This window comes from Diabrotica virgifera, chromosome 3 (assembly GCF_917563875.1).
Source record: "Diabrotica virgifera virgifera chromosome 3, PGI_DIABVI_V3a".
NCBI classification, from domain to species: domain Eukaryota; kingdom Metazoa; phylum Arthropoda; class Insecta; order Coleoptera; family Chrysomelidae; genus Diabrotica; species Diabrotica virgifera.
In genome coordinates, this window is record NC_065445.1 from 50,901,966 (window position 1) to 50,920,595 (window position 18,630).

An 18,630-nucleotide genomic window follows, 5' to 3' on the forward strand; every position below is an offset into this window, starting at 1 on the left:
AGGTGATGCGAACTTTTAGAAAAAAACACAGATTGATTGGTACACCAGGTATACAAGGAAAATTTAACTGTTTAGCAACAATACTATTACACCGATATTGTTAAAGAATAAGGCTATAATATTTTTAAAAAATCACTTAAATCGGATAACAGGTTTAGGAAATTCCAGACCTCAAAAATGACCCATTTTTAAGGTGTCCGGTTAATTTTGCACCCCAGTGTAGTTAAAAATTTTATACACATAAAAGCTTGAACTGGAAATATATGTACTAAACTTGAATTTATGCTCATTACTTAATAGAAGGCCTATAAAATTATAGTAATCTAGAGTCATTAAAAAATTAATGTACACGTTATTTTTATTTTTCAAGGGTGGATAAATCTCATAAAACTGTTTTTGCCACACTCAACAATATACATTTACCATTTTTGTAGGTATACTAATAAGAATTACAAATAACGTTGTGTTTAAACAACAATTAACTCGATATCTGCATATCAAAACTTTTAAATAGTTTCATTTGCATTTAGTTTTTCTCATACAGTTTTAGAAAATGTTATCCTCAAAATATTTTTTAGGTAAGTAATAATTTAATTTTTGTAATAATTTAATTTTTTGGTTTTCATTTAAGGAGATTTCTCACGAATTATAAAAAAAGAAACATTTTAAGATTTTTTAAAGAAAATATATATTATAACAAGATTTCTTTTGGATGCTATTAAATATAAGTTTGAGTACCTACATAAAAAATTATTTTTGCGATATAATTTCTCTTTACTGGTGTAGATGGCGCTTTGCAAAAAGTGTTTTTTACTGTAGGACTTTTTGTGGACATCCTGTAAAAACATTTCTGACAGTTCAACAACTTAAATCAGACTCAAAACTAGAAAATAGGCCTAAATCCATAATGTGTTATATTCTCACGCATTTATATGAATATTTTGGTAAAATTGAAAAACAGCCTTATTTTTTTGTTGACATATAAAACAGGGTAATAGTTTTTTAATTGTCACTTCTAAGTGACTAGAATAAGTTAAAGGTATGTAATTATCACTATTCGGGTTTCTCATGTCTTCATGTCCATGATTCTGGAACTCATTTGATGTCGATTTGACATAAATCACCTCATTTAAACATCGTGAGCTAGCCTCTAGGGTGCCCCTAAAGGTGAATGAGGTCTTATTGTACTTTAAAATTTACTATAAATAGTTCTACTGAAAATTGTAAAACAGCAAATTCACAATACTAAACCATTGTACTTTTTAACTATGTATATCATAACGCACTAAAGCAAAAACTTCACAAAAAATGTCATATGTTTACTCACCTTTTAAACAATTCACTAAGGCTCTAAGTACTAGGTACTCAAATTATAGAATTCACTCTTCTAAATAACACACACTATTTGAAATTGATGGTCAAGGACCACCTTTAATGATTAACGTAAGTGTGAATGTATTGCATATCTTTACTAATATAATTGTTTTATAATAAGGACAAAATTTAGAAACACTAAATTTGATAATCCAAAATTATTTTTAAGGTTTCTGTAACAATTTAAAGATTTTAGTTTCAATTTATGTAGATTTTATATTTTTTGCTGGATTCAAAATAATGTGCATACAATCCGACAAGAGGTAGCTGGTGGGTCACCTTCTCGTATTGTGTATTTCTCATTGTGTATTTTCGAGTAAGGTCACCCGTCAGCGCTCGCTTGTCGGATTGTACTTCTAATTACACTACGACGCATAAATTAGGGATATAGACAATTATGCTCATTTTCAAAGTTGATTTTTTCGTGAACAGATTAATGGATTCCGTTATTTTTTTTTATTTTAGATTTTTCTTTAGTATTTACACAGTTGTGCGAAGGTTTACCTAAACTTCTCTTTGGTAGAGTTGGTGCAAAACCTCGTGAACCTTGAAAATGCGTATGTATATAACCGAAATAAAATGAAGCCTAAAAACATACCACTATTTTATTTGCTGCGAATTGCGCGACAGGGTCCCATCTGCACCCTGATATTTTCAGTAATGTCGAATTTAATCGCTTCGTTCGTATATTGACGTCACCAAATGAATGAATTAGGTTCGCGAGATTTTGTAACAGCAATACTTATACCGGGTGGAAGAAATGAAATGTTTTTCGTATGTTAAGTTTGAGACACCCTGTGTGACAAATGTGAGAATACATCGGAATCATATTGTAGTCTTATGTTTTGTGAACATTTTGTTTTTTGAATCTCCCTGGTATCTTTAGAAACAAAGAAATCGGTGGTTTTACTTTTTAACATGTGTTTTAACTGAAACAAAAAAGTTAACAAAACTTAAAAAACAGAAAGGCACATAACGTAAACAGTTCTTCTCGACATCTATTAGAGTTATTTATCGACCAGGTAAGCGGTACGCACAGCGCAATATAAGAGAGACGAGCTTGTTAAATGGAGGCTCTGTGATGTTTTGGGGTGGAATTTCCTTGACAGTAAGTACGGATTTGGTGTTAAGGTGGAGGCTCTTCAAATAGCGAGAGGTACATTACACATATTATTTTCTTTGAACACTCTGTTTCTTTCGCACTATATATAGGAAATAATTTCATCATAGTGGTATGATAAGACATGGCCACCTCACTTATCGCATGTAATCAGTTAAAACACATATTAAAGAGTAAAACCATTTGTTTCTTTGTTATTAAAGATATCAGATAAATTAAAAAAATAAAATATTAATAATATATGAGACTACAAGAAAATAATATTAAAGAGTAAAACCATTTGTTTCTTTGTTATTAAAGATATCAGATAAATTAAAAAAATAAAATATTAATAATATATGAGACTACAAGAAAATATCGATGTATACCCCACCTTTGTACCTTTTCCTCCCTACAGACTGTCTCAAACTTTTGTTTCGGTTAAAACACATGTTAAATTACAAAACCGTATATTTTCTTTGTTTCTAAAGATATCGGGGACATTCAAAAGCCAAAATGTTCACAAAACATAAGACTACAATATGATTGCGATATATACTCACATTTGTACCTCATTCTCCCTACAGGATGTCTCAAACTTAACATAAGAAAAACACTTCTTTTTTTCCACCCGGTATAGGTAAGTACCAAAAAGAAGTTTGAGTAAGCCTTTGCACAACTGTCTAATTACTAAAGAAAAATCTAAAATAATAAAAAAAATTAGCGGACTCTGTTAATCTGTTCGCGAAAAAATCAGCTATGAAAATGAGCATAATTTTTTTATATCTTATGCCTCGCAGTACATCTCTAGGTAAAGTGTGTACTTATATTAAATCAAAATTATTGCCAGCTTATGCTTTTTTACAACAAATAAATCAAGGTTCAAGCTAACATTTATGTATACAATTAATATTTACCAAATAATAAAAACATCACTAAGTGTGTGTATACAATGGTTTAGATATACAATCCAGATTCTGCTTGAATTTTATACAGAGTGTTTCATTATTAATTGGAAATATTTTAACTGCAGATTCCTGGGCACAAAATATTTTTACCCAAATTACCTATTTAAATAAAATGTGGCTCCTTTCTGAGTTACAGGGTGTTAGTTAACAATTAAAAAACTATTTCTACCCAGTACTTTAAACCCATTTAACATATGAATGGCTTAAAGCACACTTAATGTATGCCCGTGAATGTACCTTTTGAGAAAATCGATTTTGAATGTTGAAGCTCTTGTAGAACAGCGTTACATTATATATTAAACTTTACGTAATTGTTTTTATGAAACGTCATTAAATGAACATTGAAATGAGTAATAAAAATAAATACCTTTCCTCATAAAAAAAAGTTAAGGAAGACTTAAAAAAAAAACATGGACATACAATGGTTGGCAATAAAAGAATGGACATACAATAAGTGTATATCATGATTTTGATTTAATTATTGGACGTTTTATGTAAAAAATAGAACATAAATGTATTTATTCATGTTAACACAATAAAGAACGTCAACGTAACAATGTCCGTCGCTATATTACAATAATCAAATATTGTAAAGCTATAGACAGAATGTTTGGGTCTGTAGTAGATTTGAGCATCACCAGTATAGGGCATAGATAAAACTGCCTGCAAGTCAAATGAAACAGATCGAAATGTTACACCTTTGTCATCTATTGACCGTTTCTTATCATCACCCTTCATTTTAAGAATGTCAGTTTCTCTCTCCCTTTTTATGATATTGAAGGTCATTTTCTAAGGCAGACTTGTCTGAAGCATTTTTATAACTAGTGCAGAGAGAACACTGATCTTTTTTTGGTTTAAAAAAACCTAATGGAGACTCTTAGCTATTGAAAATAGATCTGTATACATTTATAGTACACTTGGGTATATTATTCTCCTGGCCAAATTGTTCATAGAGTCAAAGACAACCGCAAGACAAGTAAAACTTCTTTAAGTCTTTTCTAAAATAGTGACTTTCCATACGAGGAAAGGAATCGATGTGTTCCTAAGCTTTAACCATTATGTGTATTTGCATCTGTAGTATTAGGAGCCTTACCACCTTTTCTTTTATCTGTCCCTGCATAGGCTCCTGAATTTTATCTCCTGATCTTTAACTTAATGCTTAAAGTCTTACAGAAAAACTTAAGAGATACTCTTTGATTTTCTTTTTTTTCGTCTGGTAAGTAATAACACTTTGAATAATTTTTATGTCTTCCAGAGTTTTCTATCTGCAGTATAACTTTTGTTCTTTCTAACTGCAACAGTTTATAATTTCTAGGACGTTTTTCCATTAGTATTATCGATAAAACAAACAATAAATTCACTTGACACCAAAAAAGAAAACTTTCAACAATAACCTCAAAAACGCACACCACACAAGGTGCTAATGTTCCAGCCAGCTTGTTGATAGTGACACATTATTTGGTGCACAATTATTGCATGACCTGAACATACAATATTCTGCACTCAGTCTTTTGATATTGCTAAGAGCACAGATATTGTATCTGGACATACAACAATTGTTCCCTTCGAAATACATTTTTGAGCTTAATTCACAGTTTTGAAATGTCATTTATATCACACCAAATGCCAAATGCTTTAGGACATGCAATATCTATGCAGGATGATAGACTGCTAGTAGGTCATCAAGGTACAGTGCATAATAGGGTGGGCCGAAAAAACTAAAATTATTTTTTTCAAGTCGTAATACCGCGGAAAAGTTGCGAATGTATGAGGCTAAAAAGGGGTAAAAATTTAAAAAATATCGGTTTATATCTTCCATTCGCGCATGAGCCATAAAGTTTGCCAAAATTGGTAAAAAACTGATTTTTTTGCGATAATTTTTAACAGATTAAATTTAGCGTTGATGCGTTTGTAATAGCTCATTTTCTCATTCTTAATAACCATACTAAATAAATTTAACCGTGTTATTAAAATCTCTTAACATTTTCCGTTCGCACATAAGGCATAAAAATTGGCAAAATGTGACAAAATTGCATATTTCATATATTCACGTATTTCACGTTTAATTTTTCGTAATTAAGAGTTTAGTTGAATGAAAATAATACTCACATATACATTTTGTTGAACTTGTATTGAGAACACTTAAATACACTTTAAACACATCATTTTCAGAACTTTAGTAGGCTATTATTTAAAAATATTTTGTGAATATTTTATAATATTTTTTATAATAATTATATTATTTTATTTAAAAAATTAATTTTTAAATAAAAATTATTTGTGAATATAGAAAAAACCAAATTTTTTTATGAGATGCAAGTTTTCAATTCGACAATATGGTCCAATGTCCACCAGTCCATTGTCCGTCCAGTCCATCTTGTATTATTTTAACACCTTTTTGCTATTACATAGTAGAAGGCACTTTAAACTGTGATTTCTGTGTAAAGTCCGGCATTGCAGACCTTGATAACAATGTTGTTCTTATGAAGCCATCGCAATTCTCAGCTCCGCAAACTTTTCCAGCGGCTTCTGTTGCGAGTTTTACACATAGTTCTACTGCTTGTGTATGAACAGGAAATGGCTTTAATATTACATCCCAGTTAGTGGCTGAATCACTCTGAATAATTAATGTTATTTCATCATTTATATCTTTTAATAATGGAGGAGAAGATAAGTCACAGTCTAACCAATGAATTATTTCTGAATAGTCTCGACATTCAAAATTTAGTTATGGTGGTTTGAATATTCTAATGTTAAATCTTGTTTTATCTAGCTGCCTAGCTTTCAGAATTCTGCGAAGTCCAAGCTCTCTTATATGTTTTCTGTTATCTTGTGTCATGGCCAACATCAAATGTTCTGGATGAGCGAAAAAAGCATTACGCTCAATAACTGGGTCAACAACATTATGCAATTCTTCAGGCAGGTACCTTGTAGTTTGTATTGATTGGTGTACAAGTTTTGGTCCACCTGTAAAGCTGTTACTATTTTTTATACAAAACCACATGGGCATGTATGATTTCAATATAAATTGAACGATTTCTTTGAGATTAGAAGTTGGATTCTCTTCACTTAAGTATAACCTGAGGGTTCGGTTTGCTGTTGTTAACCACCTAGAATGCGACAAGGGACCAGGATCTCGTATGGACAAGTCTTCTTTAAAGATCCCTGAATGTACTGCAATGGAAATATCAAGTAGATATTGCTGATCCTTGCTTAGTTGACTTCTGTCAATTGTAGGTATCTGGCACTCAATACTATTGAATGCAACTACTGGACATTTTTCACAGTCAATAAGCTTTTCTCCAATCGGTCCTTTAAGGGATTTTGGTCCCGTTGATTTACCATCTAGGTGCTGGAACAAATGCCTAAATGGGAACTCCAGCAGGCACAGAGCGTGACAGTTTTCTGACTGACTGATAAACAAACAATGTCGCGTTGCAGAGTTGGCGGCGCAGTTGTTTGGAAAAACTTTTAATACGAAAGATTTAACGTGTATGAAATATGCAAATATTTTACATTTTGGCTATCTTTACGGCTTATGCGCGAACTAAAAATGTTAAGGGATTTTAATAACACTGTTAAATTTAATAATTTAATTAATTTCGACTTGGGCGTCGAAACGTTAATAAAATCATTTTTAGGTAAAATTGTGGCTTATTTCCCATTTGAATATACTTGACTGTTAAATTTAGTTAGGATGGTTATTAAGAATGAGAAAATGAGCTATTACAAATGTATCAACGCTAAAGGACATCGCACACATCTTATGGAAAATATAATGTCACTCAATTTCAATAAAATTTATACGAATAAATTCGATTTAAATTAACGATCAAATCTTATCATTGCGCCAACTCTTAATTATGATTAATTACGGCGCAAATTCCAATTAAAGTTTATCGAAATCACATTTTTGGAGTCAGTAAAAGTGTCAATTACAATTACTATTGCTCTGGGTGCTATTCAAAAGAGCTTAAACCCCGCTGGGTCTAAGCCGATTAGTGAAACTAATCCGCTGATTTATGGAGTACCGACAATTTGGGTATTTTAAAATATTTTTTCTCTCTCTAACTTATGTACGTACCCGTTTGATTTCAGATTTATTTATATCAATTTCTGCTCTTATTATTGAAAATATAGAGTTGGCGCAATGATAAGATTTGACCGTTAATTTAAAACGCATCTATTTGTATAAATTTTATTGAATTTGAGTGACATTATATTTTCCATAAGATGTGTGCGATGTCCTTTAATCTGTTAAAAATTATCGCAAAAAATCAGTTTTTTACCAATTTCGGCAAACTTTATGGCTCATGCGCGAATGGAAGATATAAACCGATATTTCTTAAATTCTTACCCCTTTTTAGTCTCATACATTCGCAACTTTTCCGCGGTATTACGACTTGAAAAAATAATTTTCGTTTTTTCGGCCCACCCTAGTGCATAACTCAATAATGGAAAAAAGTGGACATACAATAAGTGTGCTTTCAGCCATCGATATATCCTTGTCATATTTGGCAAAAAGTGTATGTACTGTACAGGTACACCCTACTAAATTATGTTAAATAAACGTTTCCGGCTACTACCAGAGAAGTACAATAGGAGAAAGTGAATGGTTGACCCTTCCCAAATTCTACGCCACTGACGGAGTTGCTATTTTAGAGGAAGAAAATAAAGTAAGAAGAAAATGCAGAGAAGCAAAAGTACCACTGTATATAGGTGTGTGAAGTGTAAAATCCATCTAGACATACAGAGTACTTTGAACAACTTCACAGTAATTAAAAATTTTTAAAAAATTTTGTTCTGGGAAATCTCATTGTTGCGTACCTACATGCAACATTTTGTTATGAAAAAACTAAGGACATTTATTTTTTTTAACTTGATAGATGAGTAGTGTACCTACTTAATAAGTAGGTATATGCTTAGCAATAAAATGCAATAAAAAACACAATTAATTTTTTTTTCTAAGCTTGGGAACTAATGAGTTAATGAAACACACTGTACAATTAATGTTAACAAAATAATAAAAATATAGCTAAGTGTGTGTATACAATGGTTTAGATACACAATGTAGTTTCTGCTCAAATTTTATATGAAACAATGCAAATACTGGTATCAAGTGGCTTGTTTACCAGTTGTTGACCTAACTTATCAATATTTCTACTGACTAATTAGCGTTTTGAGATCAAGTCTGTTGTTGTTCGTACTTAATGGTGTTAATGAAGCATTTTACTCCCTACACAATTAGTCAAAAATGAGAAGAAAGTGTAAAAAATAAAGTGATATGTTACCTGCTAGCTGTCCCCAAGGCACAGGTATACTAATTTCTCCAATTTTCTTCACATTCGTGGTCATTTTGGTAGTATTGAAAATACTAACTTTTTAGTATATCACAAAGCAATTTATTTGCTGAATTAATTGATATTTTTTTATCTTAGTTCAGGGTTAAGTACCATCAACTATCAACTGGAGTTTATAATTTGAGGTAGTGGTAATAAAGTGTAAAGGTCACTTATTCCTATTTTACACATATATTTTATATGCACCAATAATCAAAACTATAAATTACAACAAAATATCACAGATTATACATATTACTCCTTAAAAAAGTTGGGTTATATTGTTATGAACGATGTTTAATTTTCTGTCACTGTCAATATTCTTGATGACAGTGACAGATGCGATTTATAACGCTGTGTCTAGGTACACGCTAACGTGTACGTAAATAAAAAAAGTTAGGTACACGCTTAAATGTCATCAAGTCAGCGACGTCATTATTTAGCCTGTACTATAACTGGGTTTTTTGGTACACGCTAATTGCTAATTTGAGCCGCGTGTATGCTGTGGTATTAAGTATCTGTAAGTATCACGAGTGTCAGAGTGTGGTTAGAATTTGTCTAATCGCATTATGTTTACACTTTAATATTGATTTGTAAAGAGTTTCCTTATTTTTACTTGTTTAGTGTTTTTTTAATTGACTATGGAGCATGGACAATTATTTAGTTCTTTTAATGAGTTTAACAACATTCTAAAACAGTATGAAAAAGAAATCAGACAAAAATTCGTGATTAAGGGTAGCAGAAGTAAGATAAAATATATGGGGCGATTGATTAGTGTGATAAAGCTTAGTAGATCCGTAATAGATAGCAATAAAAGTTAGTAACAAAAATTTTAGCAAACTTTGAGCTTCATAATACAAAATTACTAAAATAAGTTAGAATGTTACAGGGCGTTCGATAACAGTGGCAGACCAAACTTATGTTTTTTAAATGGAAATGGAACATCCTATATTTTATTTTATGTTCGAAATCTTCTTAACTTTCATATCACAAAAATATAAAAGTTTATTATGTTATACAGGGTATTTATCAAGTTACAACCAATTTTCTATGAAAATCGTAACAAGTTCAACTCCCTGTATAGATAAAAATAAACAACACAGCAAAAATAAACACCAATATAAACTGGTATAATTAACACGTTTAAAAATTATTTTAGCAGTATTTTGTTAACTAATACGCTGTGTCTAGGTACACGCTAACGTGTACGCAAATAAAAAAAGTTAGGTACACGCTTAAACGTCATCAAGTCAGTGACGTCATTATTGAGCGTGTACTATGACTGGGTTTTTTGGTACACGCTAATTTGAGCCGCATGTATGCTGTGGTATTAAGTATCTGTAATATGTAAGTATCGCGAGTGTCAGAGTTTGGTTAGAATTTGTCTAATCGCGTTATGTTTACAGTTTAATATTGATTTGTAAAGAGTTTCCTTATTTTTACTTGTTTAGTGTTTTTTTTTTAATTAAGTATGGAGTGTAGACCATTATTTAGTTCTTTTAATGAGTTTAACAGCATTCTAAAACAGTATGAAAAAGATAAGAGACAAAAATTCGTGATTAAGGGTAGCAGAAGTAATAAGACAAAATATACGGGGCAATTGATTAGTGTGATAAAGCTCAGTAGATCCGCTATAATAATAGATAGCAATAAAAGTTAGTAACAAAAATTTTTAGCAAACTTTGAGCTTCATATTACAAAATTATTAAAATTAGTTAGAATGTTACAGGGCGTTCGATAACAGTGGCAGACCAAACTTATGTTTTTTAAATGGAAATGGAACATCCTATATTTTATTTTATGTTCGAAATATTCTTAACTTCCATATCACAAAAACATAAAGGTTTATTATGTTATACAGGGTATTTACAAAGTTATAACCAATTTTCTTTGAAAATCGTAACAAGTTCAACTCTCTGTATAAATAAAAATAGACACCACAGCAAAAATAAACACCAATATAAACTGGTATAATTAACTTACGTATAAAAATTATTTTAGCAGTATTTTGTATATAATATCATGTTAACTAATATTTATTTGCTAACCTGAATATATATTTTATATACAGTTGTTTTATTACAATTGCACCTATGTACGCCGTTTCTCCCGCTTGGCGGCGCTAGTGTAGTTGGAGGTCAACGTTTTGACTATTCGTGAAGATTGTATATGGTGTTTTTGATTACGATTTAATAAATAATAAATTATGGCCGAAATATATGGATCTTGGAGACTGTTTCTGCGTTGAAAAACGAATTGAGAAGGAATGCGAGAGTTACTGGAAAAAGGAAGCCCTTATCGAATCATAAACTATATTAATCATCGTCTCAATGTTTTATTTCTATAGCTCAGAAGAGGGTATTTATTTAGTATTGACTCGCTCCCCACACGAGTCTGACAACTGTGAATAATATGATATGTGCGATCTGCCTTACTTTTTATCAATTTAAAATTCACAATTAAGTGCGCTCAGCATTAATTTTTGTTTTTATCTCATTTAAAAATGCGATATTTTCAAAATATGGCCGCCATGACAGTTGCGCATTTGGTGTAAATTTGGTTTAAGTATGGGTTGAGCGCAGTCGATTGTGCAATGTTGTCTTATTTAAAAAAATTATAATTCCTTATGGAAATATAGAATGTGTTAATTTAATTAAGTACAATTATTTGGGTGTTTGTCTACGTGAAAAGCGACCTTAAATTTAAGATCAAATTAGAAAAATTTAGGGTTTAGGTTTGATCAGGTTATGTTTTAGTCACTAAAGAATATTGGAATGGTACCTACTAGGTCTCTTTAATTTTCAGTCATTAACTTGTTTATATTATTTTCGATTAAGTTAGGTTTGATCAGGATATGTTTTAGTCATTTTAAAGCATATTTTAAAGATAATATGTCACTAAAATTCAGTTATTAACTTTTTTATATTATTTTCGATGACGCTAGGTTAGGTTTGGTCAGGTTATGTTTTAGTCTCTAAAAAATATTGAGAACTTGAGAATTATTTAAAATTAGTATTTCACATTTTTCTATATTATTATTATTGCTTCAAATATAAATTTTTTTATATGTTTACTCCATAAAAAGCGATTGTAGATGTGGCAACAGTGTGAATGTATATAAAATTGCATATCTTAATCCGTGCGTTTATAATAAATTTTGATCTGAATTTTAAAGTGAATTTTTTTTACAGTCGAATCTAGGGGCAATACGTAATCTGTTTCAACAAAATGTTTATTGCAGATACGTGCATTTATTGTCGGCACATATTTATCCCTTCTTATTGCTACAATCCATTTTTTTCTCTTCAGAATATCTTTGAGAACCCTGTGTCCTGATGTTCTCGATAAGCACAAATGCATAGCACAACATTGAGGGATTTTATTTTCTCGAGTTTAATTCACACAGCGAAACAAATATGCAATATTTACTTGGAAATAGATTGATTTGAAGTGTTGACATAAGTTGACGTGACCTCCAACTACACGAGCGCCACCTACGTTGAGCTTTCCAGATTAGCTGCCATTAAGTTTGAAACATCTGAATAGTTTTGCTTCCCTTCCCCTTTCCTTAATAAACATATTTTATATCAAACAAACACTAAGGCCCGGTACTTTATGTCTAGATTAACAGCCGGTTAGTTAACCGAAGTTTAATCGGAACCTCTTTAGGGTCTCTTGCGTTGTAATAAATGCAATTATAATTATTATTATCCTTATTTATAATTATATTTAATAATACTTGTAATTGCCTTTATTACAACCCAAGAGACCCTAAAGAGGTCCCGATTAAACCCCAGTTAGCTAACCGGCTGTTAATCGAGACATAAAGTACCTGACCTAAACATATCAAAATAGCGTGTACCAAATCAAAGAATACATATCTCTCACAAGAACCGACACGGACGGCGATTCTTTTGTTGTTAGCATGTACTTAATTTTAGTATCGAGTTGGCAAGTGTACACGCGAGTACACTGAAAAAAGTCTCGCACATTTCTGGCGTGTATCAATAAAATTTTAGTTGCACTGAGAGAAAGGTTGCATGCAGGGCCGGCTTTTGTTGACATTCTTAATATGTTGGAATTATTTTTGATTTACAAAAGGTTGCAAATACAACACAAAGTAATGGTGAGAATTATATTGATTAAAACCATGGATAAAATACCTTTTTTATCCTGATTTTAGCATTGAAAGACCAATAATAAAATATATTATAGTGGCGTGACATTCACTAATTATTATTTTTGGCTTATATTGATACAACGATACAAAATATAATTTGTTGTTTTCACCAATTTTGAAAAAGTGTGAAGAAGTTGGTAAAAATTTGAACGACTTGGTGTGACCTAATAGGCGGTATGTCCGTCCGACCGCGAATATAACTCCTTCAGTCACTATACCAGGTAGAATGACAAATGAGGTGTCAAATGAACGCTTATAATCATGGATGGTACTCAAGGTGAGACATTTGACCTAGACTGTCTGTCCGTCCGACCGGAAATGTAACTCCTCCGTCACTATACCAGGTAAAATCACAAATGAGGTGTCGAATGAAAGCTCATAATACATGGATGGTACTAAAGGTGGGAAATTTGACCTAGGACTTCCGGTTTTAGAAATGCGACCGGAAGTACTCTTTTAAAGTCACCGCAATAGCACAAGTGATATATTATTCGACGCGCATTCGCAAGACGAGAACAAATATATACTTCTGGTTTCATGACTGTCTGTCCGTCCGACCGCGAATACAACTCCTCAGTTACTAATACAGATAGAATGACAAATGAGGTGTCGAATGAAAGCTTATAACCCATGGATGGTATTAAAGATGAGAAATTTGACATCGGACTTCGGTTTTAGAGTTACAACCGTAGGTACTGCTTTAAAGTCACTCAAAATATGATATGAATGTAAAACAAGATGACAAAATTAGTAAAATCGTAGATCAATCGACGCAAAGTTACACGAAGAGTTCCAATATCGACTTCCAGTTCTACTTTCGATTACTTTGGGTGAAAACGTAGGACCAATTACTTGTTTGTCGAGGTAATTCCTAATTCATTATATTCGTTATTTCGTAAAATAATCGAAAAATAACAGCCGTTGTAACCGTCACGGAATCCAATTCTTTTTGGATGACAAATGTTCGTGATCAACAACAAGAAACTGTATGTTAAAATCGAATGTCAATATTTTCAATTTTTATTGTCTTAGAAACCAGCCAAAACATTCCGTACATTCCAGCCAAAACCAGCCAGTACATTCTTTAAAGTCGAATATCGGGGTAAACAAATAAAAAACCAATAAGTATTGTACTATTTTATTTCTATAAATATAAAGATGTATTACCTGAAAAAATATATATAGTATACAATAAAAGCTAATAAGCAATCGAGAAAAGAGGAAAGGTAATTTTTTAATTATTAATTAATATACACTCACCGGCAGAGAAAACGGGCACCCCAAAAAATGGGTCATTTTTAATGTCTTGTATTTCCTAAACTTGATGTCCGATTTAAGTAATTTTTTTAATATGTTATAGCCTTATTCTTTATCAATATCGCTGTAATAATATTGTTGCTAGACAGGTACATTGTCATTGTATACAGGGTGTACGAATCAAACTGTGTTTTTTTCTCAAACTTTGGAAAACCCTGTGGAATGTTCTAGCCTTTATAAAATACTAAAATTAAAACCCAACTATAGCCACAGATTTTCTTAACATTCTGTTTTTTTATTCATTCGCTTATGTTGGATAATAAAAAAGTTAGGCACTTTAACAACTAGCCCTGTTTTTCGTCAATACAGGGTGTTTTTCAATAAGTACGGCAAACTTTAAGGGGTAATTCTGCATGATAAAATAATGAAAGTTTGCTTTATAAACTTATGCCCGCACATACTTCGTTTCTGAGATAGGGGGTGTTGAAATTGTTCTTACAAGCTGACGATTTATTTATTGCTCTAAAACGGTTTGTGATATGCAAATTAAATTTGGTAGATTTTAAGAGCTAGTTATTGCGCATTTTTTGGCATACAATTGAGAATTTTATATTCACTATTGGCGTGCATACGGGATATATCTAAAATATTTATACCCGTATGCACGCCAATGGTAAATCTAAAATTCTTAATTGTATGCCAAAAAATGCGCAATAACTATCTCTTAAAATCTACCAAATTTCATTTGCATATCACAAACCGTTTTAGAGAAATAAATAAATCGTCAGTTTGTAATAACATTTTCAACACCCCCTATCTCGGAAACGAAACATTTGCGGGCATACGTTTATAAAGCAAACTGTCATTATTTTATCATGCAGAATTACCCCTTAAAGTTTGCCGTACTTATTTAAAAACACCCTGTATTAACGAAAAACAGGGGTAGTTGTTAAAGTGCTTAACTTTTTTATTATCCAACATAAGCGAATGAATAAAAAAACAGAATGTTAAGAAAACCTGAGGCTATAGTTTGGTTATAATTTCAGTATTTTATAAAAGCTAGAACATTCCACAGGGTGTTCCAAAGCTTGAGAAAAAAACACAGTTTGATTCGTACACCCTGTATACAATGACAATGTACCTGTCTAGCAACAATATTATTACAGCGATATTGATAAAGAATAAGCTATAACATATTAAAAAAATTACTTAAATCGGACATCAGGTTTAGGAAATACAAGACATTAAAAATGACCCATTTTTTGGGGTGCCCGTTTTCTCTGCCGGTGAGTGTATAGTGTATATATGGAAACATTTTGATCATTATGGTCAGAAGCTTATATTCCATATGAAAGCAGCCTTTAGCTTTTTTTGTTGGAACGCAAGTATAATCAAGAGAATGTAAACCTATTATGAAGAGTGTATTGTCAATTATCAAGCATTAACTTGAATGTTGAAACAATTTCAAGTGATATTGGATCAAACTTTTTGAATTAGCTAAATTATATAATGTTACTCCTGAAAATCCTGAATTTCAAGTAGTCAGTCATAAATTGTTTTATATATTTGACCTAAGTTATTGTTTTATACAAACTACAGAAACAATTTAATGAAACATAGTTTATTAAATTTAATTTAGGTTTGCTGATAAAAGTACTGTATGGAAGTTTTTGTGAGTATTGGATTCTCAACTTTTTAAACACAGCACGTGGCTTGTGGAATGAACACATATAAAATATGACTTTGTGCTCTTCCTGCAGATGCATTTGGTACAGTAGAGGTCAAAGAAAGGTTAGAGAATTTGTATGATATTTTAGATTCAAATTCTTTGTGAAATCCCAATAAATACAAAATTAATTTTTTATACGATAGTTTATAGTTCATGAAAAAGCTTAAAATAATTAATTCACATAATCAAGATATCTCAAAAAGAATTAAATTGTATAAATATTGGAAAATAACAATTAATAGTTGTAGGCTATATAAGAAAATATATATAGAAAATAAGTCTATACAAAAGATTATGAGCTACAAACTGATACAAAAACAAAATACTAACGCCAAGCCAAGCCAAACAAACAACTGTGGCAACAAACGCCGATCCTGTACAAGACAAATGTCACCAAAATTATTTGCTATTCATACAAATTGAGAAATGGCCGATCTGGCACATGCGCATAAAAATTTAGTTCATAGATAATCCGTTTGTGTCGGTTCTTGGGAGATATGTATTCTTTGACCAAATTATAAAGTCGCTGCGCACGCTAAATAATGACGTCACTGGCTTGATGAAGTTTAATTCGCGTGTACCTAACTTTTTTATTTGCGTACACGTTAGCGTGTACCTAGACACAGCGCAAACAAACAACAAACACAAACATATCAAAATAGCGTGTACCAAAATATAAAGTCATTGCGCACGCTAAATAATGACGTCACTGGCTTGATGAAGTTTAATTCGCGTGTACCTAGACCTAACTTTTTTATTTGCGTACACGTTAGCGTGTACCTAGACACAGCGTATTTATAACTACTATTTTTTTTCATAACTTTAATTCATTATTGCAATTAAAAATTTTAAAATTAAAATTTAATTTCATTATACCTTCAATTTCTCAACATTCTTCAAAAATTAAAAGATTTGCAATTCTTCAAAATTTGTTTAACCTTGACATATTTTTGACACAGTGTGATGTCTGACATGTTTGTCACGTTTCCAATTGTCAAAATTGCTCAAGTTATTGGATTTTTAATATTTCCTAATTTTATGAGTGTTTTAATTTTTCAAAATGGGTAATGCAGGAAGTAGTGGACCTACGCGAGAACGGCAAAAATCAGGTGAAGTAGTCCCTGCGTCACCAACCAAAGAAGGACAAGCATTTACATTCGACAAGAAGCCTGAAAATAAATTGCAAATTCAAAGTTCGCAGGACGAAGAGGAGCCCTATTTTACAAAGCCCGCTTCGAGTTATGATCAACCTCGACCCAGAGCTAATACAGGTCAGTATCTATATAAATTCTTCTTATTGTGTCATCTTCTAAGGAAGGTTGGCGATCACTTGTATCTTTTGCAAAGTGAAATATCTGTTTAACACTGAGGTTAGTCTAATCTCTGATATTCCTCAGCCAAGATTTCGTCTTTCTTCCCTCTACTCTTCTTTGCAGGATGGTACCTACTAGCAGAGAGTATTTATCCTTTCGAAGTAGGTATGTGGCCCAGATACCATGTTTTTCTTATTTTAATTATATTTATAAGCTTTCTGTTCTGGCCAGTGTGTCTTTACACTTCTTGGTCTGAGACTTTTGCTGTCCAAGGAATTTTCAGAATACATCTATATAGCCCAACGAACTGTCAATACTGATGGAATAGGCATGAAGAAAATTAATGCCGCCAACATACAAGAGAGAGATCCTAGAGAGACAGAGAATTTTTCAGGTAAAATTTGACAGGCCGTGTAATTCCAGTTGCCTATATCAACTTAAATCGGGAAAATAGACCTCATATTTTTTTAACTTTATTAACTTACCTTCATTTTTAAATACTGCCTATCAGCCCTGATACCAAGTTAAAAAATATGAGGTCCATTTCCCCGATTTAAGTTGATATATTATATGGCCTGTCAAATTTTACCTGACAAATTCTCTGTCTCTCTCAGGACCTCTCTCTTGTATGTTGGCATCAATCTTGCTTCACTATTTGAATGGGACGGGGCCATTCCATCCCTATTGACAGTTCATTGATATAGCCACATTTCGATAAATCCAATTCTACGATAGGTTGAGCTTTCAGAGTCAAGTTTCCACCCCGTATATTAGTTGTGACCAAACATAACTTTCGACAAACCTCAATCTGATAGCTATACTCAATTACTTATGATTTGTAATTTATAAGTCCTTTTTGAGCTATTTCTATTGTGACATTTATCTCCTCATCTTGATTTAACTGTGAGTTTATAATTGCTCTGAGGTATTTATACTTGTCAACTCTCTCCAATGATTTGTCCTCCAATGCCAGGTGGTTGTCATTTCGAGATCGCCATGAATTTAGTTTTATTTACCTATATTCATTGTTAATTTTATCTTTTTGCTTTCTCTTAATGATCTCTAGGAGAATTTGTAAAATGTCTATATTCTCTGCCATGATTGAGGTACCATCTGCAAATCCTATGTTATTAATGATGCTCTCTCCACTCCTTACACCTTCAATATTAGTTGGGAGTACCTACCCATTAAATAATTGTGGAGACAGCAAGCATCCCTGTCTGACCCCTCTTTGAATATCTACTTGTAGCCAGTTGCACCAACAAATAAACGATTGATTTTTTGATTTTAATTGCTCGTTTATTTTAAAATACGTTGCACTGACCATTACTCGGTTAAAACCGACAGTTTTTGATCTGTCAAAATTAACCA

General features: G+C 31.7%; 2 protein-coding genes across 6 annotated transcripts in view; one reads left to right on the forward strand and one right to left on the reverse strand.

Moving 5' to 3' along the window:
- The window catches only part of LOC114342601 (serine hydrolase-like protein), a 32,701-nt gene extending 23,603 nt beyond the window's left edge, over positions 1 to 9,098 (reverse strand). The window contains exon 1 of one of the 3 annotated variants that reach the window (XM_028293424.2): positions 8,733 to 9,088. In XM_028293424.2, the coding sequence (XP_028149225.1) occupies positions 8,733 to 8,796 (64 nt within the window). In that variant the 5' untranslated portion in view covers positions 8,797 to 9,088. Of the gene's footprint in view, positions 1 to 1,327; positions 1,561 to 8,732 lie in introns of those variants that run through there. The other 2 variants (XM_028293432.2, XM_028293439.2) reach the window with 2 other exon arrangements.
- Positions 539 to 18,630, forward strand: part of LOC114342623 (5'-AMP-activated protein kinase subunit beta-1) — a 38,830-nt gene continuing 20,738 nt past the window's right edge. Inside the window, exons 1-2 of one of the 3 annotated variants that reach the window (XM_028293451.2) lie at positions 539 to 578; positions 17,020 to 17,217. In XM_028293451.2, the coding sequence (XP_028149252.1) occupies positions 554 to 578; positions 17,020 to 17,217 (223 nt within the window). In that variant the 5' untranslated portion in view covers positions 539 to 553. Of the gene's footprint in view, positions 579 to 8,639; positions 8,757 to 16,903; positions 17,218 to 18,630 lie in introns of those variants that run through there. The other 2 variants (XM_028293448.2, XM_028293455.2) reach the window with 2 other exon arrangements.